At 32.1% G+C, this 18009-nt stretch overlaps 5 protein-coding genes across 6 annotated transcripts; 3 read left to right on the top strand and 2 right to left on the bottom strand.

Moving 5' to 3' along the window:
- Positions 1 to 1287: 1287 nt before the first annotated feature.
- Positions 1288 to 2781, bottom strand: LOC138124085 (uncharacterized). The gene has a single exon (XM_069039019.1). It carries the CDS (start codon positions 2680 to 2682, stop codon positions 1489 to 1491), a length of 1194 nt encoding a protein of 397 aa, XP_068895120.1. The 5' UTR covers positions 2683 to 2781; the 3' UTR covers positions 1288 to 1488.
- A 307-nt stretch (positions 2782 to 3088) lies between these two features.
- LOC138124087 (maspardin-like) lies at positions 3089 to 4453 on the top strand. The gene is made up of 5 exons (XM_069039021.1): positions 3089 to 3230; positions 3293 to 3533; positions 3586 to 3815; positions 3869 to 4117; positions 4166 to 4453. Exons 1-5 carry the CDS (start codon positions 3132 to 3134, stop codon positions 4232 to 4234), a joined length of 888 nt encoding a protein of 295 aa, XP_068895122.1. The 5' UTR covers positions 3089 to 3131; the 3' UTR covers positions 4235 to 4453.
- On the bottom strand, positions 4322 to 6471 carry LOC138124083 (coiled-coil domain-containing protein 112-like). The gene is made up of 8 exons (XM_069039015.1): positions 6185 to 6471; positions 6015 to 6115; positions 5640 to 5866; positions 5432 to 5579; positions 5157 to 5380; positions 4840 to 5042; positions 4536 to 4784; positions 4322 to 4480 (listed from the first exon to the last, which is right to left on the bottom strand). The coding sequence occupies exons 1-8, from the start codon at positions 6469 to 6471 to the stop codon at positions 4438 to 4440; spliced, it is 1482 nt and encodes a 493-aa protein (XP_068895116.1). The 3' UTR covers positions 4322 to 4437.
- Stoml2 (stomatin like 2) lies at positions 6437 to 8010 on the top strand. The gene is made up of 5 exons (XM_069039020.1): positions 6437 to 6577; positions 6627 to 6737; positions 6790 to 7186; positions 7240 to 7640; positions 7693 to 8010. Exons 1-5 carry the CDS (start codon positions 6533 to 6535, stop codon positions 7879 to 7881), a joined length of 1143 nt encoding a protein of 380 aa, XP_068895121.1. The 5' UTR covers positions 6437 to 6532; the 3' UTR covers positions 7882 to 8010.
- Positions 8011 to 9953: 1943 nt separating this feature from the next.
- kra (basic leucine zipper and W2 domain-containing protein kra) lies at positions 9954 to 17890 on the top strand. 2 transcript variants are annotated; one of them, XM_069039016.1, is made up of 7 exons: positions 9954 to 10179; positions 10678 to 10748; positions 10805 to 10981; positions 11035 to 11195; positions 16460 to 17002; positions 17057 to 17383; positions 17599 to 17890. In XM_069039016.1, the coding sequence occupies exons 2-6, from the start codon at positions 10688 to 10690 to the stop codon at positions 17381 to 17383; spliced, it is 1269 nt and encodes a 422-aa protein (XP_068895117.1). In that variant the 5' UTR covers positions 9954 to 10179; positions 10678 to 10687; the 3' UTR covers positions 17599 to 17890. The 2 variants fall into 2 exon arrangements, with proteins under 2 accessions (XP_068895117.1, XP_068895119.1); XM_069039018.1 differs by lacking the exon at positions 9954 to 10179 and adding an exon at positions 10340 to 10486.
- Positions 17891 to 18009: the final 119 nt, after the last annotated feature.

Below are 18009 nucleotides of genomic sequence, written 5' to 3'. Positions count from 1 at the left end.
GTGGTGCCTTCAACGTTTAATCCGACTATAAGTTTCATGTGTTTTTGGATTGACAATAATTTGATTAATTTATACCCATCAGTCAAAAGTTGTTTGGAAATACATTAAATCTGGTCGTAACTAAGTAACAAAGAACTTATAACGCCCTAGAGCCTGTTATTTGAAGATAATGGTCTAGGGGGTTATTTCTGTAGTAACGTATCAGAAAACTGAGTCATTATCGTTCGATAACAATAAAGTCGTATCTACTATTCCGGACACGGAACCTTGGCCACAACTGACATTTAACTGACAAATATATGTGAACTGACCTTTATTGAATACCTATTCTACCTATTACACAACTTTTGACTCGATAATGCCATTTCCCTACTTTTTTGATCGTAAGGAATTTTTAGTAAATGAGAAAAGAACAGACACTGGAGACATTTTTTGGTTTCAATCATGGTTCTGCCAACACTACCAAAATTCAGACGAAACAGATGATGTATCCTCGGATATCGGACATTGCAGAAAATGCAGCTATTGCAATTTTGATATCATCGAAGTCACCACAAAGGTGAAAAGATGTATTTTCAATTTACATTGCACTTTACTTTAACCCACTAGTACGGTAAAATATGCTATTGCGATATTAAAATATCGTAATGTACCTATTCTTTTACGTTTCATACCTTCTTCTTGTTCAGCCATTTCGTGTAAGTAATACTTTGAATGAAACAAAGCGAACCAAAATGAAAAAGTCAAAAATTCATTAAATTTAACTTCAAATTTGAAATTTCAATTTTTTGTAAAAATTACTGGTCTCAGAACGGCAGTGCGGCAACTTGCAAATGTACTTTGACAGTGCGGGAGTTTAAAAAACGGATAGTATTATAGTTTTCTTTTCCTGCTATAGTTACAACTTAAATATGTACGGTCGGTGGACAAATAAAACTGGGACACTTATAATTTAATCTATGTAAATCAGACCATTGAATTGTCAATATATTTGTCAGTGTCTATATAATATGTCATACCAAAGTTAACCTATTTGTGATAAAGCCGTAATTAAACGATGCAAATTTGTAAATTTTGACTTATGTGATTGTCATTTTTGTCCCAGTTTTATTTGTCCATCGACTGTACCTATTTCATCTACGATTTTAAATACAATTTCATTATCATATAATTTGTCAAATTATGAAATAATACGAAAACAATGTTTGTTACATGCATATTTACATATTTAAAAATTATTGCTTTAGAATTTATCATTTATTATAGGATTTGAACAAAAAAACATAGTGGTTATAAATTGTTTATTTTATGATACATGAGTCGGTTTTGGTTGAGTAAATTACCCTACTTTTATTATTATAACTTATGTGGTAATAACAAAGAAATGTTTGTAAATCTGTCAATAAAATATTTAACGACGACGTATGTAGGTATGTACAACCAAAGTGGATATATAAATGCGTTTCAACATACTAAGTTTACTTAGTACTATATTTGATCGTGCAAAAGCAGCTGAAACAGCGTAGATCTGGTCAGATCAGTGGAAAATTTCAGAATAGTCTTATCCTGGTGGATTTTGGAGGATTCAAGTGGACATTTCACATATTTATGAATTGAGGCAAATCCGGGGGCTACTGCATAAGTAGAAAGATCTTCCTTCCTTTCATTATTTTTGTAAATATACCGCACGATGCTGTATTTGTAATCATCGGAAACATTAATATTAACCATAGAGATTGGTTTTGTAGTTTCAGTATTTGCAATACAAAATTTTTGCACAGGTAGACTCACTCTCCCCGAATTTGTGTCAACGTTCTTCATCATAGTGTCAAAACCGTATATGTGCGATGGAACGATGTATTCATTTAATTCCAAAGTAACTACATATAAACTTTGTCCAAAAGTCCTCAATAAACAATCATTTTCCACTGTTATTCTAGTAATCATGCTGTCACCTTTTGGAAAATTCCAAGGCAAAAAAGTGGCCTGCAAACCTAGTCGCATTGACAGATTTGTAATAATTTTAACCAAGCGATGAGGGATATCTCTGTTGTAAAAAATGAATGAATCAATCCCTATCAACTTATGATAACTTAAAAATTCAATGAGACGCCTTTTACTGTAAATCGACGGAGAAACACAGACTGTTGAGTTAATATTGATTTGATGCTTAAAAGAGTTGGTTAACATGATCTTTTTCAACTCACTATCTTTCTTCACTTTGTATGAGAAGGATACAGCATATGGTACATGTTCACTTTTCGACATTCCACAAATATAAAAATACAAATTTAAACGGACATTTTCGTCATTCATCACCTTAGAGAATTTAAATTTTCCGATAACTGGTTTCTTTTTATCTTCGAACCAGAAATAACAATTACGAGGCACCAATTTTTCATCACTCAGCAGCGTCAATGCCTTTGCTTCATTTTGTCTAGTCAGGAAAGCGGAATAAATATAACCACTTTCATGCTCTTGCCATACAGGAGACGGACCCCAATCGTGATGACTTAAGATGTTTTCGGTTTGTTGTAAATTCGAGATGTTGCATGGTTGTCCAAAAAAATTAAAAACTTCCAACACATAATGCAACCTGTTGTACTCGTGACGATAAATCAGAAACAAACTTAAACTGACCACAGAAATAATTAGTAACAAAAGTTGATGGTACTTTTTCATTATGTAAATTTGATACAACTCTTTAACTTCATCTTTTTTATTTTGAGGTTAACATAAACACATGAATTTGACATTTAGCTGACCCGTTCTGTGGCTGACCCGCTGTACTAAATGTAGTACAAAATCACAAAAATGAATTAAATTTTTCCCATCTATTGCAAAATAAATAGTCTTTATTTTATCTAACTGTTATACCATTAGATGCAATAGTTAACTCGATTAGCAAAGAAAATTAATAATTAATGATTTAATTTATTTTTAGAAATAGATCCTGTTCTTTCTACAGCTTGTTTTTGTACAGTCCGGAATAAGTGTTATTGTTCCTTTCCCCTCTTTCACCGCAAATTAAGATTTGTACATATTTTTGATAAGATATTTTATTAGAAACGCGAGATTCTGTTTTGACTAAATGTTAACTTCAAGATACTGCTTTCAATATAAGACTGAAAATGAGTTACATTAGTGATTTATCTCAATCTCAAGAATACTTAAGTTTTAGAAGTAGTGTTCCTTTAAAAAGATTAGTTGTTGACACTGATAACACAAAGGTTGTTAATAAGAACGCAGTATATATTCATACACAATGTATGAAAATCTGTTTTTCCCTTAGGTATGGAGGATATATGACTGTGGCCCTAAGACAGTTAAATGTCCATTAATCTGCCTTCCTCCAGTATCAGGGACAGCAGATATATTTTTTAAACAATCTCTTGCTTTATCAGCGAAAGGGATTAGAGTAATATCAGCTGAAGCACCGGTATATTGGAATGTGAAAGAATGGTGTGAAGGTTTTAAAAAGCTTTTAGATCACTTAGGAATTGTAAAAGTTCACATTTTTGGAGCATCTCTAGGTGAAACATTTACAAATCATGAATAAGCTCTTAAAAATATGAATAATTTTAGGTGGTTATTTGGCTCAAAAGTTTGCCGAACATACATCTAAATGCCCACGAGTTGCATCATTGATATTATGTAATACTTTTACTGACACTGCAATTTTTAATAACCATGAGTCTGCAGCAATTTTTTGGATGCTGCCTGGACTTGTACTGAAACGTATGATTATGGGTAATTTTGGCTCTGACAAGGTAGATCCAGGCATGGTAGAAGCTATTGACTTTATGGTGGAGAGAGTAAGAAAGTTCTTGATAATATAATCAGAAATGATAAGACATTAATTTTTTAGCTGGAAAGCCTTCCACAAACAGAACTTGCCAGTAGATTAACACTTAATTGCCTTAGAGGATATGTAGAAGCTCACAAGCTAGCAGAAACCCAAGTTACCATTATTGATGTATTTGACGAATATGCCTTATCAACTGCAGTACGAGAAGAATTATACAAATGTTATCCAAGTGCCAAACTAGCTCATCTTAAATCAGGTGGAAACTTCCCATACTTAAGTCGTTGTGCTGAAGTAAATTTGCACCTACAGGTAATATTCTGAAAGGTCAAGTACAAATATAAAAAAATAAAATTTTAGATTCACCTGCGGCAATTTGACAATACTAATTTGGCATCCTCAGATCGACCTTTGATCAACAGATTTTAAACCATTTATCCAATCGTTACCACCAGATATATTTTTATACATGTTTTATTGTTAGTGGTGAACTTTAATTGTTTTTATACAAGTATGCCTAAAATGAACGTGTAATTTGATTTTTTATACATATATTATAATGATGGTATCTTTTAGATATAATGATAAATATCTTTCTGATACTGGCTTTGTCTTAAAAATAAACAATTATTTTATGAAGGAACAGAAGTGTTTTTTCGCCATTCTGGAACTCGTCTAAAATCAGAAATAGGTATTAAGTAACGAATAATTTTAAAGTTTCCGTACATACAATTTGGGAATTTCTCTAATGTTAGGAACGTAAGAAGAAACACCGTCATCCACAAAATTGTCTTTAGAGGTGCGAAGTAACCATTGCTTCGTCGGTTTTAAAATCCTGTCGGGATCTCTGTGTACGAGATAACTCGATTTGCTCCTTATAATTTCATTTTTTTTACTTAATTTGCTTGATCTCATTCGTGTGATGAATATATCATCCTGTGATTGAAATTTTTTAATCATCTTATTAGCTTCAAGTGCTCTGAAATTGTTCCAATTTTAAAAATACCTACATTTTCTAAAACATTTATTAGCACCTCATTCTTTTTTCTCGATAATCCATTAACTCTTTTTGAACCTTCTCATAATATATTTTGGTTACCTTAGTTTCTTTCCATTTCGCAACCGCTTCTTTTACTTCGTTGTGAAAATGTTTCTTTTTTTCTTCAAGACGATTTCTTTTTTCTTTTCTAATTTCTTCAGCAATCCTTTCTTGTCGACGTTTTTCTTCTTTTTTTTCCTAATTGAATAAAAGTTATTATTATTCGTAAGTTTTTTTTCCACAACTAAACCGCCCCATTTTTTTCACTTTTAAAGAATATTCAGTAACAAAATAAATCATATTGTAACCTACCTTCCACAGCGCAATCTGTTCTTGAACATTTTCATCTTTAGTTTTTAGATATGATCTACTTTTACACATGTTTTTATTGACATCTACAGAATCTACATCCCGATGTTCTATGTTTTCATTTTTACTTTCACGCCATTTTTGCAGGATTTCTTCCTTTTTATTTTTCAATAGCAAATATTTTCTGAACCATTTATCATGCTCCTTAACAGCATTAATGCTAATATCTGCAAAATATAACGTTTTTCCAATGTACCACTGATTACTGTTAATACTACCGGGTAATAACTTGTTCAAGTTAATAGCTAAGTCGTCTACGTTTTTATATTTTTTTCGAAATTTTAAAAAAAGTTGATGATCTTCGCTAGACCATCCATTTTCGTGACCATTACTTTTGTTAACGAAATCCATGAATTCTTTGACTTCCTAAAAAATGCATACATGTACATAAGATAGGTATTCTATATTTATTAAAATACTGAAAACCTTATTGGTGTTGCTTGTGCAAAGGTTTCTATTTACTGCATAAATATTTTTAGAAAATGTTCGAATAGGTTTTTCCCATTCAGTTAATCTTTGATTATAAGTATTATTTATTTCAGATATGTTATTTTCTTCATCTTTTAATACTTCGATGTTGGCTTTTAGTTTAATTTTCAAGGTGTGAATCTTCTCTTGGAGTTCAATCATATCTTTTTTGAACGACCGCAAATCTAAAAAAGGTGTAAGTATATTTCACATTGTGTAAATGTAAATCGCATAAAATAAAATTAAAAATGAAGTATAAATACGAGTAGGTATATTAATTTTTATATACCTATGGCTATATTCTGCCTATTAATTTTTTTATTTTTTATATACCTATGGCGTTTAAATCCTCTTGCTGAAGAATTTTTTTCTTTCCATCCAATAGTTTCCAAATATCTTTCAGTTCCTTTATTGTTTGATCCGTTTCACTTTTCCTTTCATAAACATTAGAAAATGAAATAAGTATCAGTACAAACAAATTTATATTTTAGTTAGTGCCTTACCTGGTTATTTCCAACTCCACAAAATACTCACTTAAATCACATTCTGAACTATATTTTGAAAAATGTAATAAATTGTCGTTTTTTTCCAAGTACATTTGAATATTTTTCAGTTTATTAGCTTCTGACAAAAAAGACGAACTCATTTTGCTTGTTTTTGTTTGTACTGACAGGCATATCACAGGACTCTGAAAAATAATGAGGATAAACACACCCTGTATAGGAATTTGAATTTTATTTTTGAGAGTGTCTAGAGGGCGCTGTCGGAAATTGTCAAAAATGTCATTCATATTTATGGTTGCCGGTGGTATTAGGTTATGTTAGATTTGTAAAAGTACAATTTTTTCGAAAATGTTGTCAAGACAACTTCTAAATACCTGTAGAACAGTTTTAAAAGTAATATGCTATTACATGATTTTGTATATATTTCATTTTTGATTTTCAGCAACCATTGGGAGTTGAATCAGTTCAAAACAACGTTTTTCGTTCAGTAACAGTGCGCCACAGATCGTACACTCCAATAAATACCGTCATAATGTTTGTTCCTCAACAAGAAGTATGCATATAAATATGTTTTTAGAATACATTTCAAATGCAAATAATTTTAGGCATGGGTTGTAGAACGTATGGGAAAATTTCATCGAATACTGGAACCTGGTTTAAATGTATTGATTCCTGTAGTAGATAGAGTAAAATATGTTCAGAGTTTGAAGGAAATCGCTGTCGATATTCCTAAACAAAGTGCCATTACTTCTGATAATGTTACTTTAAATATTGATGGTGTGTTATATTTGAGAATAGTAGATGCATACTTGGCAAGCTATGGAGTTGAAGATCCAGAATTTGCAATTACTCAACTGGCCCAAACTACAATGAGATCAGAACTGGGTAAAATTTCTTTAGACAAAGTATTTCGAGAAAGGGAAAATCTTAATGTATCAATAGTTGATTCGATAAATAAAGCAAGTGAAGCATGGGGAATGACTTGCTTGCGCTATGAAATCCGTAAGTTGAAATGTTTTGTAATATTATTTTTATGTTGCTAATTGTTGCACAAGGTGACATCAAGTTACCACCTAGAGTTCAAGAGGCGATGCAGATGCAAGTAGAAGCTGAACGAAAAAAACGTGCAGCTATACTCGAGTCTGAAGGTATTCGTGAGGCAGACATCAATGTGGCAGAAGGTAAAAGAAAGTCGAGGATTTTGGCGTCAGAAGCAGAACGCCAAGAACAAATCAACAAAGCGGCTGGTGAAGCAGCTGCAATTTTAGCTGTAGCTGAAGCTCGAGCTGGTGGGTTGAAACTTGTAGCAGAGGCGTTAAAAAATGATTTGGGACCTAATGCAGCATCGCTGAGTATAGCAGAACAGTATGTTACTGCTTTTGACAAGCTGGCCAAAACAAATAACACACTGATTTTACCATCAAATGTGGGAGATGTTTCCAATCTAGTTACTCAGGTAGGATTAGTACTTTGGGTTTTATAGAAATTAAATTAATATTGTCTTGCAGGCCATGTCAATTTATTCGACAATTTCAAAATCACAAGGCACACATAGTACAAATAAGACTTACAAAAAATTAGATGAATGTCTTATCTCTCCTGAACACAATTATGCTGAGATTTTTAGTGATGAAGAAGAACGAAAAAAGCACAAAGAAAGTAAAAGTAAACAATCAACTCTTCCTCTTATTAAATAGTTTGTATTATTTAAATCATGTTTTACAATTAAATCATTGTTGTAGATCATACAATTTTTAAATTATTTTGCCACATTTTTTATCATCTGTGAGTAAAAACAAAATAAACAGTCAACTACATTATTTCAACTTTTGTATAAATTTAATCCTGCATTTTTTGCGGTAAATAGGAACAGCCATTTTGTCAACAAGAAATTACTCCCAAATTGAATAAACTAGATTAATCTGTGATTTAGGTTGCGTGAAATACAGTATTAAATATCTTTATAATTTCATGGGAAAAGCACAAAAGTCAGGAAAGGCTAAAGAATGTTAACTTTTTTGGTCATTAATATTTATATTTTTTGTAACAAATTAGTCGGAAAAGTTTCCAATCCAACAACGAATTCAAATCGTGCAATTTTATTTTAAAAATTAGTATTCAATTATTTTAGCGTTCAGAATGTATCCCACTACTTTAATGTGAAAACTGCTCCGTCGGGAACGTCGATTAGTGGCTTAATTAAAATGTTTCCAGCGACATGTTTCCGTAAGTGCTGTACTTTGTCACAGGGAATCAACCGACCTTAGTTCCTTGGAAATAAAGATAATCATACAAGTACAGTTACCGAGGAGCGATGTGGGGTCATGACTGCAAATTTTGTACGTTTAGGGGTGAAGGACAGATTTGAAATGTGGATTCAGCAAGATGCAGCAACACCCCACAATCCCGAAGCTGCAGTAAACGCAAATAATTGACCATCACCTTTTATTTTATTTTAACGACTCTCCATTTCTTTTTCTGCGGAGGAAAAGATAATGTAAACAAACCCCGGAACAATCCGACAGCCGAAGTGCAGAAATAAAGTGCTGTGTCACAGATTAATAAACTCTACAATTGTTTAGTATCTGCGGCCACGTCAAGAATATGCCATCTGTATCTCATTATTATTATAATGAAATAACAAAAAAATAATTAGATACCAAAAACTTACCATTAATTCGTGACTTTTATATACCTAAAATAAAAAATGATGTTTTCACTTTTATTAAATGAAATTTTATTATTAGGAAAACAACTACTAATAAGTACAATAATAATTATACATATGTTTGTAAAATTTTAAAGCCACAATGTAAAAGAAAAGTTTAAACTGTCAGAATAGTTAATTGCAATTATCAAATTGTACATACACAAATATAATAGATAGTACTTATTTCAGGTGTAGGTATAATATTTAACACCAAAAACTGTAAATCTGTAAGTACATCATATGAGTTTGCGTTCAAAACATTTATTACCTACTTAAAAAGACGTTCAAACAATTCTATTGCCTCAATTAAGTATTTATCCTTCGAGATTTAATAATGATTTAATTCCACTACACGTAGTAAAAATATAACATTTGCTAAAAAGTCTGGTATTATTGTTTCAGAATATTTGCAGACATGTGATTCGCAAATCTGCTACTAAGTTCATTGCACTTTAGTAAAACATTAAAATAAATGTTACGTATAGGTACTTTACAAGTGTTAGAAAAAAGAAAATGTTTCACGTAATGAGAAAAACTGAGATCATTTAAAAAAAATTAAGTCATGTGTCAAAAGTCTAAGCTATTAGGTATACCATTTACAAAAATATGTGTTATAACAACTGAAGACTTGTAAAAATTAACACCTACCTAATGCAAAGGTTTTACGTATATATTTTATCAATAAGTACTTGCATATTTTTTTGAGATATTGTACGTAACTCTGTAAATATTTTTCATGTTACTGTTTAATTAGTGTAATTAATAAAAGAGCGGCAACCGAAAAGTAAGTTAAATTGCAATAATCGTTTCTCAAAGAGATGATCGAGAGAAACAATGATATTCATTGACAGGATATAATTAATAATATAACAGAATGATATGCAAGTAACGTCTTGAAGATGCATCGATACATTTCGTGCAAATTCCACTAATTTAATTTGGGCGGTAATTTCCTGTCTTGATGTGGAACAATGAACGTGTCGTAAACCTTTTACTTCTTAGCAATCCGAGAAATTCGCATTGTTTTTGTTTTCTAGAAGCGTCATAGTAGGGTTTTAGCAATAATTAGTTTTTCGATAAGATTAAAAATCTAAAAAGTGCATTTAACCCATCGCCAGAGTTATTTGAAACAGTGAACTTTTGAAATTCCCGCGCCGCTCGCCTGTATTGATTCCGGTTTACGACCATTTTACATCTAGTTCGCAGTCGCACAGTTTCTTTTGACGAGCTAGTCTTGAAATTCCTGTGAGCTCGTGTGAGGTGATTTTTTTAAAACCGTAAAAATGTAAGTTAATTTTGCAAATAATGCTTCGTATCTAAACTTGACGATAAATACTGTCAAATATTAAATTGCGAGTTATTTTTGGACGCCGAAAGTTTGACATTTGTTGTATTTTCGCAATTCAGCTGTCTGTAATGGTGGCCCATGCCTTCTGCGATGTGCGAATCGGGCGCGTTGTGCAATGTTACCTTCTAAATAGCGTCCGTATTTCGAAAATTCGACCATTTTGTAGTTAGTCACGTTATCTGTCGATCACGAAAGTCAAAACAAGGGCAAAATCGAAATTTTGTAATTTGACTTGGACGAATTCGTAAGTCGTTGACCCGATTCCATGTTTATTTGTGCCGTTATTTGGACAAAATGTTTTTTTTGTTTTGTTTTTCGACATTGTTGCAATGACTTCGTGACAATTCATATTATTGTTAAATTTCCTGTCCATTCCGATCCTCGTAACATTTTCAAAGTCAACCGGAAACGGAACTAAGAAATTCTTTTTTCCAGAAATTTTTGTATGAGTCAAAAAGTAGAAAAACCAGTTCTATCCGGTCAACGCATCAAGACCAGAAAAAGAGGTAAAAAGTCAGAAAAGTTTGATTGACATGGTCGCTAACCTTTCAAATGTTCACAGATGAAAAGGAAAGATACGATCCAGTAGGGTTTAGGGATGCAATAATCTCTGGACTCGATCAATGCGGCAACAATTTTGAAGCAATTTCACGTTTTTTGGACGGTGCAGGCAATAAACAAGATTATCGTCGTTATGGAGAAAGTCTCTTTGACATACTCATTGCGGGGGGCATCCTTGGTGAGCATTTTTACTCCCATGTCTCTTGCAGTGTTATTAATTCGTGTTTACAGTACCGGGTGGGACACTGTCGCAGGAGGGGGAGGCATCACACCAAACCTCCGCTTGTATCTTCAGCGCTCCGGACGAAATAAATGTGGAGATTATGAAAAGTTGGGAACAAGTTTTCATTAAGCTTATGCGTCGCTATAAATATTTGGAGAAGATTTTCCAAGTAAGTAGAAATTTTGAATGAACAGAAATTTATTTCCACATGAATAAATAATTATTCAAAAAGTTTTATTCTATTAGTGCTGAGCTGACCAGTTCATCAATCTTTCATGTTGGTCGTCTATTAATTGGTGCAGAACGATATATAAATATATAATATAATGAACAGTTCATCATTTTCCATGTTTAAAGAAAAATAATTGAGTGAACGAGCACATATATTATTCAACATAATTGATGGAAAATTTATTTCGTTAAGCGTCAGGCACTCTACTTTTTCGTTTTTTTTTTTAAGAATTGGGCGTATTTCTTTCATAAAAATGATAATTTACTTGTCTGGAAATATACAGTGATTTTTGTACCAGATTACTCAAGGACAGATGACGTGTTTTATTGATATGTAATTTATACATCTAAAGTAACTTTGAAGTAGGAATATATTACTAATATTTTTATACAGAACGACTACTATACATTTACTGGAATATAGTATGAATAAAAAGGAAACTTTCAAATCGGGAGAGATAAATATTTACGGGCGACTTCTTATTAGTCATATCCACGGTATATTTTCCGGTTTCCGTATATTTAAAGAAATTATCTGTTTCACACTATCTGCTTCACCGTATCTAGGATCCTAGTATATATTGTTGATAGCACAGTTATGTTTGCTATAGCTTCCAAAGTTTCTATTTGCACATAATGATTTTGATCATCTACCATAATTACGACCCAGAGCCTAAATATGGTTAAATCACGCAAGTATTTATTTGGCATCACTCCCAAAAATGTTGTCACGTGTTTTATTTTGTAATCGAATCCGTGGATAACCCGTGGAACGAGATCCGGAATTCGACAATGAAATTGATGCCAAATTTCTAAGAATGACTTGCAGGTAAAAATGGTTGCGGATAGTCTTCATGGTTTCTAAAGATCTTTCCTTGAATAACCGTTAGAGGGAGAGTGACTTTTGTGCACTACTTGCTAATAGTTTTCGGGAACGGGGAACCCATTGTCAAAGGGAAGAACTTTTCTGCTAGGATTAAAGCTAGGCGCATATGGCAACTTTCCCTCGGCAACTATTTAATCGCCCAAATAGAACAAATTTTATTCTCTTCGAACACGGGTTTGAATTTGTCGGCGCTTGCTGACCACTTTTATTTAGTTACATTATTTTTTACTTAGGAACACGATGCTCATAAGAAGGAATTATAAGTATTGACTAGTGAAATAGACGAGTGAAGCGTTAGGCACGACTTTAAGTGGAAGAGTATTCTGCCAAAAGTTGACAAAAGTCATGTGGATAGAATTATGTTAAAAATTCGTTGAAGCAATTGAAATATTCTGAAACCAAATAATTATAGTAGAAAGAAAGTTTTAGTGAAATCTGTATTATTATGTATTTGAGGACAGGGGCAACTATTTAGTCGGTGGTACGCGTCCAGACTAACTATAGTAATTATTTGAGAAATATTAAATCTGTTACAATCAGTTATGTTTTATTAAGGATAAACAAGAATAATAAGCTACTTTGTTTATAAATATTAACGGAAGCGGGTAACGGGTTTGTTGCTATTGATTATCATTTTTGTACACATATAAATTGAATGAAAATGATTTGACCTTCAGTTTGTAAGTACTTAGGAATTTTCTTATTAAGTAAATTAATACACAAATAAAAAAATTGAAATTTGTCACAATGTTTTTAATAATGAGCGCGCGTACTACATAGAAGTTAGCAAAATTCGTTTACCCGATACGCTCATTGAAAGTAGAAATACCGATAGATCATTAGTAATGAGTGACAACATTGAGGATTATGGCATTAAAGCAAATAATGTTTTTACAGTATTTGCCACTGTCAGTCTAGACTTGGTAATTGGCAATTGGTTTTTGTCTCTGTAAAAAGGTGAAAAATCTTGCTGCTGTTCGAAAATCGGTAACGTATAAAGATACATAACACATTCGGTGTTTTCAAAGAACGGTTGGTTTTCAATTCATGAACAACATTTATGCCAACTTTTCATACCTGCTAATATCAAATTGAACAAATATTGATTGTGACATTGGTTATTAAACGAATTTTACTTATCAGGGGATAAAATAAAGCAAACATCGCTTCCTTCAAATAAGCTTGTGCTGTATCTATATAATAAATTTAATCACCAATAGAACTCTTTAAAATAAACATTTTTTACATATTGATCCTTCTTTTTTGATGAATTTTTTTTTTTACATTTTCTAACACCTAATTTGAAACCTCGCTCATAGGATAATCATCAATTGAAACGAAAAAGTGAGTCAAAATGTTTTTGTGCGGTAAAAACTTCACAGTTTTTTGAAAAAAGTTAATTCTTTTTTCGTGCTTCGTTATCAATGGATGTGTAAACACATGAGCGGGTATGAATTTTTGGGGTTAATTTTATCTCTGTTTGGAAGAATTTGCTGAAACAAGGATACATTTTAAAAAATGTTAATTTTAACGAGTCCTATTGGTGGTTAAATTTATTACCTGAACTTCCATAACACCCGGTATAACCGACATTGTGATTTTTTTTATTGCAAGTTAAATCTATAAAACGAAACTTCTAATCAGACGCCTCTGCTGTAATTGTTATCGGAATTTTTACATTTCACATTTTAGAAATTCAATTATTTAACATTACGATAGAGTAGAGTGGCCAAATATGGAATACCATTTTTATTTTTATTAATAAAAGTTGAAAATTTAGGAAAAATTTAAAAATATGAATGCAAAGTATTTGGGGGAGATACTATGAAGCCAATTCTAGCATTTTTGGTAACAAGGCTTTTAAAATTTAACAGTAAATCGTAATATTCTCAAAAAAGTATTTCTGCAGTTAGTAAAAAAAGGGTTCATAATATGGAATACCGCTATGGTTAATATGGAATATGTACTACAAATTATGATTATAAAAAATTATTAAATGCTTTATTATTTTAAGAAAAACACAAACAAATCAATGAAATAAAATATTTAAATAAAATAAAAACAATTAAACAAAAAAAAAAAAACAATTCTAGATGCTTTCCTTGAAAAACGTCAAAATATCAAAAACAATAACAAACAAATCAAATAAAATATTTAAATAAAATAAAAACAGATAATTAAATTTAAAAAAAACAACATATCTGGATGTTTTTCTTAAAAAAAAACGTCAAAAGATACGTCGAAATATATATTCCATATTAGGAACTAACATAATGTGAGAATGAACAAAATTTATAGAAACATCGGTTACATATTCGTGAAAAATAGTATCAGGCATGTTAACAGTCATCACACTGCATGCTCATGATTATAGGGTAATGAAGAAGTTCCTGTTATTAGCACCCTAAAATAAAATTTACTCACCCGACAAAATAGTTTTAAATCTCACGAAAACAAATAATTACCGTTTATGTGGTGAGTTCTGGTACTAAAGTGTTAAAATGTTTGGGGCACCACACTACTGCTTCCAGGGTGTTACTTCTTGATGAAATTGTTAGATGCCACTAGTATTAAAGAAAATATTACGGTATTCCATATTAAGTACCTATTCCATATTAGGTCACTTTACTCTACGTTTAAAATTGAACGATCAAAGTAATCGTTATGTATTTCAAAAACACCCTCATTTTGCGTATAAATATTTTCAGTGTTTAAAAATTAAAATCAAGTTGTAACATTGAAGCAAACAATTCAAAAAAAAATTTCGCTGTTTGCTATAAAATACCTTTTTTTTGTATTTTTCAGAAAGTGCAAGTCATCAAAAAAATCAAAAAGAACAATAATTTGATAATTATGAAAAGTAAAAAATGTACACGATGTTTTCTGCATTTTAGTATCACGCCTAAAATTATTTTGTATTAAATAAATTTATATTTATACACTTTGTAACATGCAGTGTGTCCAAAAAGTCTGGAAACACCCCAATAAAATAAAAACGAATGATTTTCTCGAGAAAAACGCAAAAACAGGTGAACTAGCGTTTTCAGAAAGCTTTCTGTTGATATCTGTTTGCTGTTTTTGATGACCTTGAAAGAGTTGTCAGGTTTTTTTTTTAAATTGCAACGTCGCATTTTCACTACCGGTTTTAATAGATCTTTTAATTGTCTACCGGACGGTCAAAAAAAGCAATTTTTTTAATAACAACTTTTTCAAGGTCATCGAAAAGACCGAACAGACACTATCAGCGGAAAGCTTTTTTAAAACACTAATTGACCTGTCTAGATTTTTTTCAAAAATTAAGCGTTACGTTTTCATTTGGGTGTTTCCAGACTTTTTGGACATATATACTGTATAATTTAAAATACCAAGAAGAAATTCTAAGAGCCTTAATGAATCTAGTCTTGTTAGCGTATCGCGAATTCCACAAAGTGCAATTGTGTAAATGTGGACTTTCATTTGAAAATATGTATGTCTATATACAGGGCTTTCATAAATGATTCGTGTCACAAGAATGCTGTGGCCTCATTTTAATAAATGGAGTCACAGCACACCTGATGCATGAATCATTTATGAAAGTCCTGTATTACAATCACTTGGTCCCTCATCGAGCAATAATTTTTTAAAGTAAAATATTTTTGACGCTATTTTTCTCAATCATCCTGTAGATTTTTATTTTTACCAATTAAGTTTGAAGGTTGTACTGGTCTTAAGGGATTTGATCGATACCTCTCAATAAATTGATATTGAGCGTTTGTAAAATAATAAACCTGAGAGTAAGAACACAAGAATGAAGTGGAAAACTTGATGAGTCTGACCCCCAAGATTAGGTTTAAATAGCTTCAAAATACCCTAGTCTCAATCAATGAGTGTTTGATCTTAGAGGTATCGGAAAATATTGGGGATTATTTCTTCCAAGTTCTGAAGTCTGTAAATCCTTTCCATTGTGGCTGCCACAAAATAAGAGGTGATTCCTCACAAGATTAGTACACTTGACACATCCATCTTGATATCAACAATAAAACTAAAAGTTCCTCGTGCAATTTTTACTTTTCTTCAAAGCTTGTCGTCGTACATGTGTGCTATCAAGGCGATCTTTATTTAACTAGAGACCGCCTTGGTGCAATCCTTTTCTTTTCATGTCCTTAAATTTGTACTAGAACAAATTTACTACATAAACTTACTGATTTTGTTTCATCTGCGTATGAATCGAAGATTCTGTTCACAAAAAGAGAGAAAATATTAGATTGGTCTAAAAGCTTTTGTACCAAACAATAAATCCTATGATATTTCCTAATGTCACGTGTAATGTATTACAGGATGAAATAAAAAAAGTGCTGATGTTTGTGAAGTACTTCACCCCAGCTGAACGTAAAAAACTGTCTGTGATGGTGTACTTGTGGATATCGAATGGCAGCATCCCGTTCAGTGCTGTCCTGGTGTTAAGTAACTCGCATTTGGTCAAGGATCACTTGGCTTTAGATTTCCTGATCGAAGTGTTCAAGTATTGGCGCCAGGACAAGGGCGTAAACTCCCTCCATTCATCCATTAAGAAATCCAACATCGAATCGCATCTGATGAGTTTCGTGCCCGATACGAAACAGTCTCAGGTGTACTTCCGTAACGCCTTCCAGGAGAACGGTCTGGAAGAAATACTCAAGCTATACAACGACCAACATCAACAGCAGGCCAAGAAGGAGCTGCAAGTCATGTTGGCCGACAGCCTTTCCGAGAACAAGCCCCAGCGCGATATCATAGCTGAATTGCGCGAATTTGCGGCCAAGGAGAACATACAAGAGCACGAGACGGTTTGCATCATCTGGACAACCGTCATGGACATTCCAGAATGGTCTAAGAAAGAAGTAGGTTTGCAGTTTCTTATCGTCGCATTTTAATTTTTAAATGTATTTTTGTAGGAACTAGTTACTGACCAAGCTGTTCGTCACTTAAAGCAGTACACTAGTTTGTTCTCAGCGTTCACCCAATCAGCACGACCCGAGTTAAACTTGCTCTTAAAAGTCCAAGAATATTGCTATTCAAATATGACTTTCATGAGGGCTTTCCAAAAGATCATCATGCTCTTTTACAAGACGGACGTAATTTCAGAACAGGTTATTCTTAAATGGTATAAACAGGACTACAGTGTTAAAGGGAAAATGATGTTTGTTGATCAAATGAAGCAATTTGTCGAGTGGCTTCAAAATGCAGAGGAAGAGAGTGATTCTGAAGGCAGCACTGAATAGGTACGTCATTATTGTTATTATTTTGATTTGTTCACCAGAGGTATATGGTAATTTGTGATTATATTTTATTAACACTGAACATATACTGTCTGGAAACATTAAATAACATCAGTACTGGCATTTAGTTGTTGTATAAACTAAATGTTATCGAAAGATGTTACAATTTGACTAGTGTCTTGATATTTAAGTGAATTTCTGTTTTTGTTTTTTTTCAGACAACACAACCTTCATTGCTTCAGTGCCACCAAATTATCAACTAAAAATACCATTTTTTCCAATGTAATTATATCATTGTATAAACATTTCTGGTGCCTTACTATGTTGGTGTGTGGCAGGCAATAGTGACCGGGGATCTGTATTACTGTACTGACCTCTTCAAATTATTCATATTAAAGTATTACTGCATCGGAAAAAATGTTATTTGTATCAAATATCGCCAATATTGTCGACTCAATGTTATATATAAATGATTTATTGTCAATTTTTTTAATATACAAACAAATTTTAGTAGTGTTTTTTAATACATTTTAATTTCCTCGATGAACGTGCGAACGTGAATGATACACAGGTCTAATGTTCTATGAATTTCTGGATATAGAAGACGAAATTGTGCTATTTATATTGCA

Source organism: Tenebrio molitor, chromosome 2 (assembly GCF_963966145.1).
Source record: "Tenebrio molitor chromosome 2, icTenMoli1.1, whole genome shotgun sequence".
Taxonomy (NCBI): Eukaryota; Metazoa; Arthropoda; class Insecta; order Coleoptera; family Tenebrionidae; genus Tenebrio; species Tenebrio molitor.
This window is presented reverse-complemented; position numbering and strand designations above follow the sequence as displayed.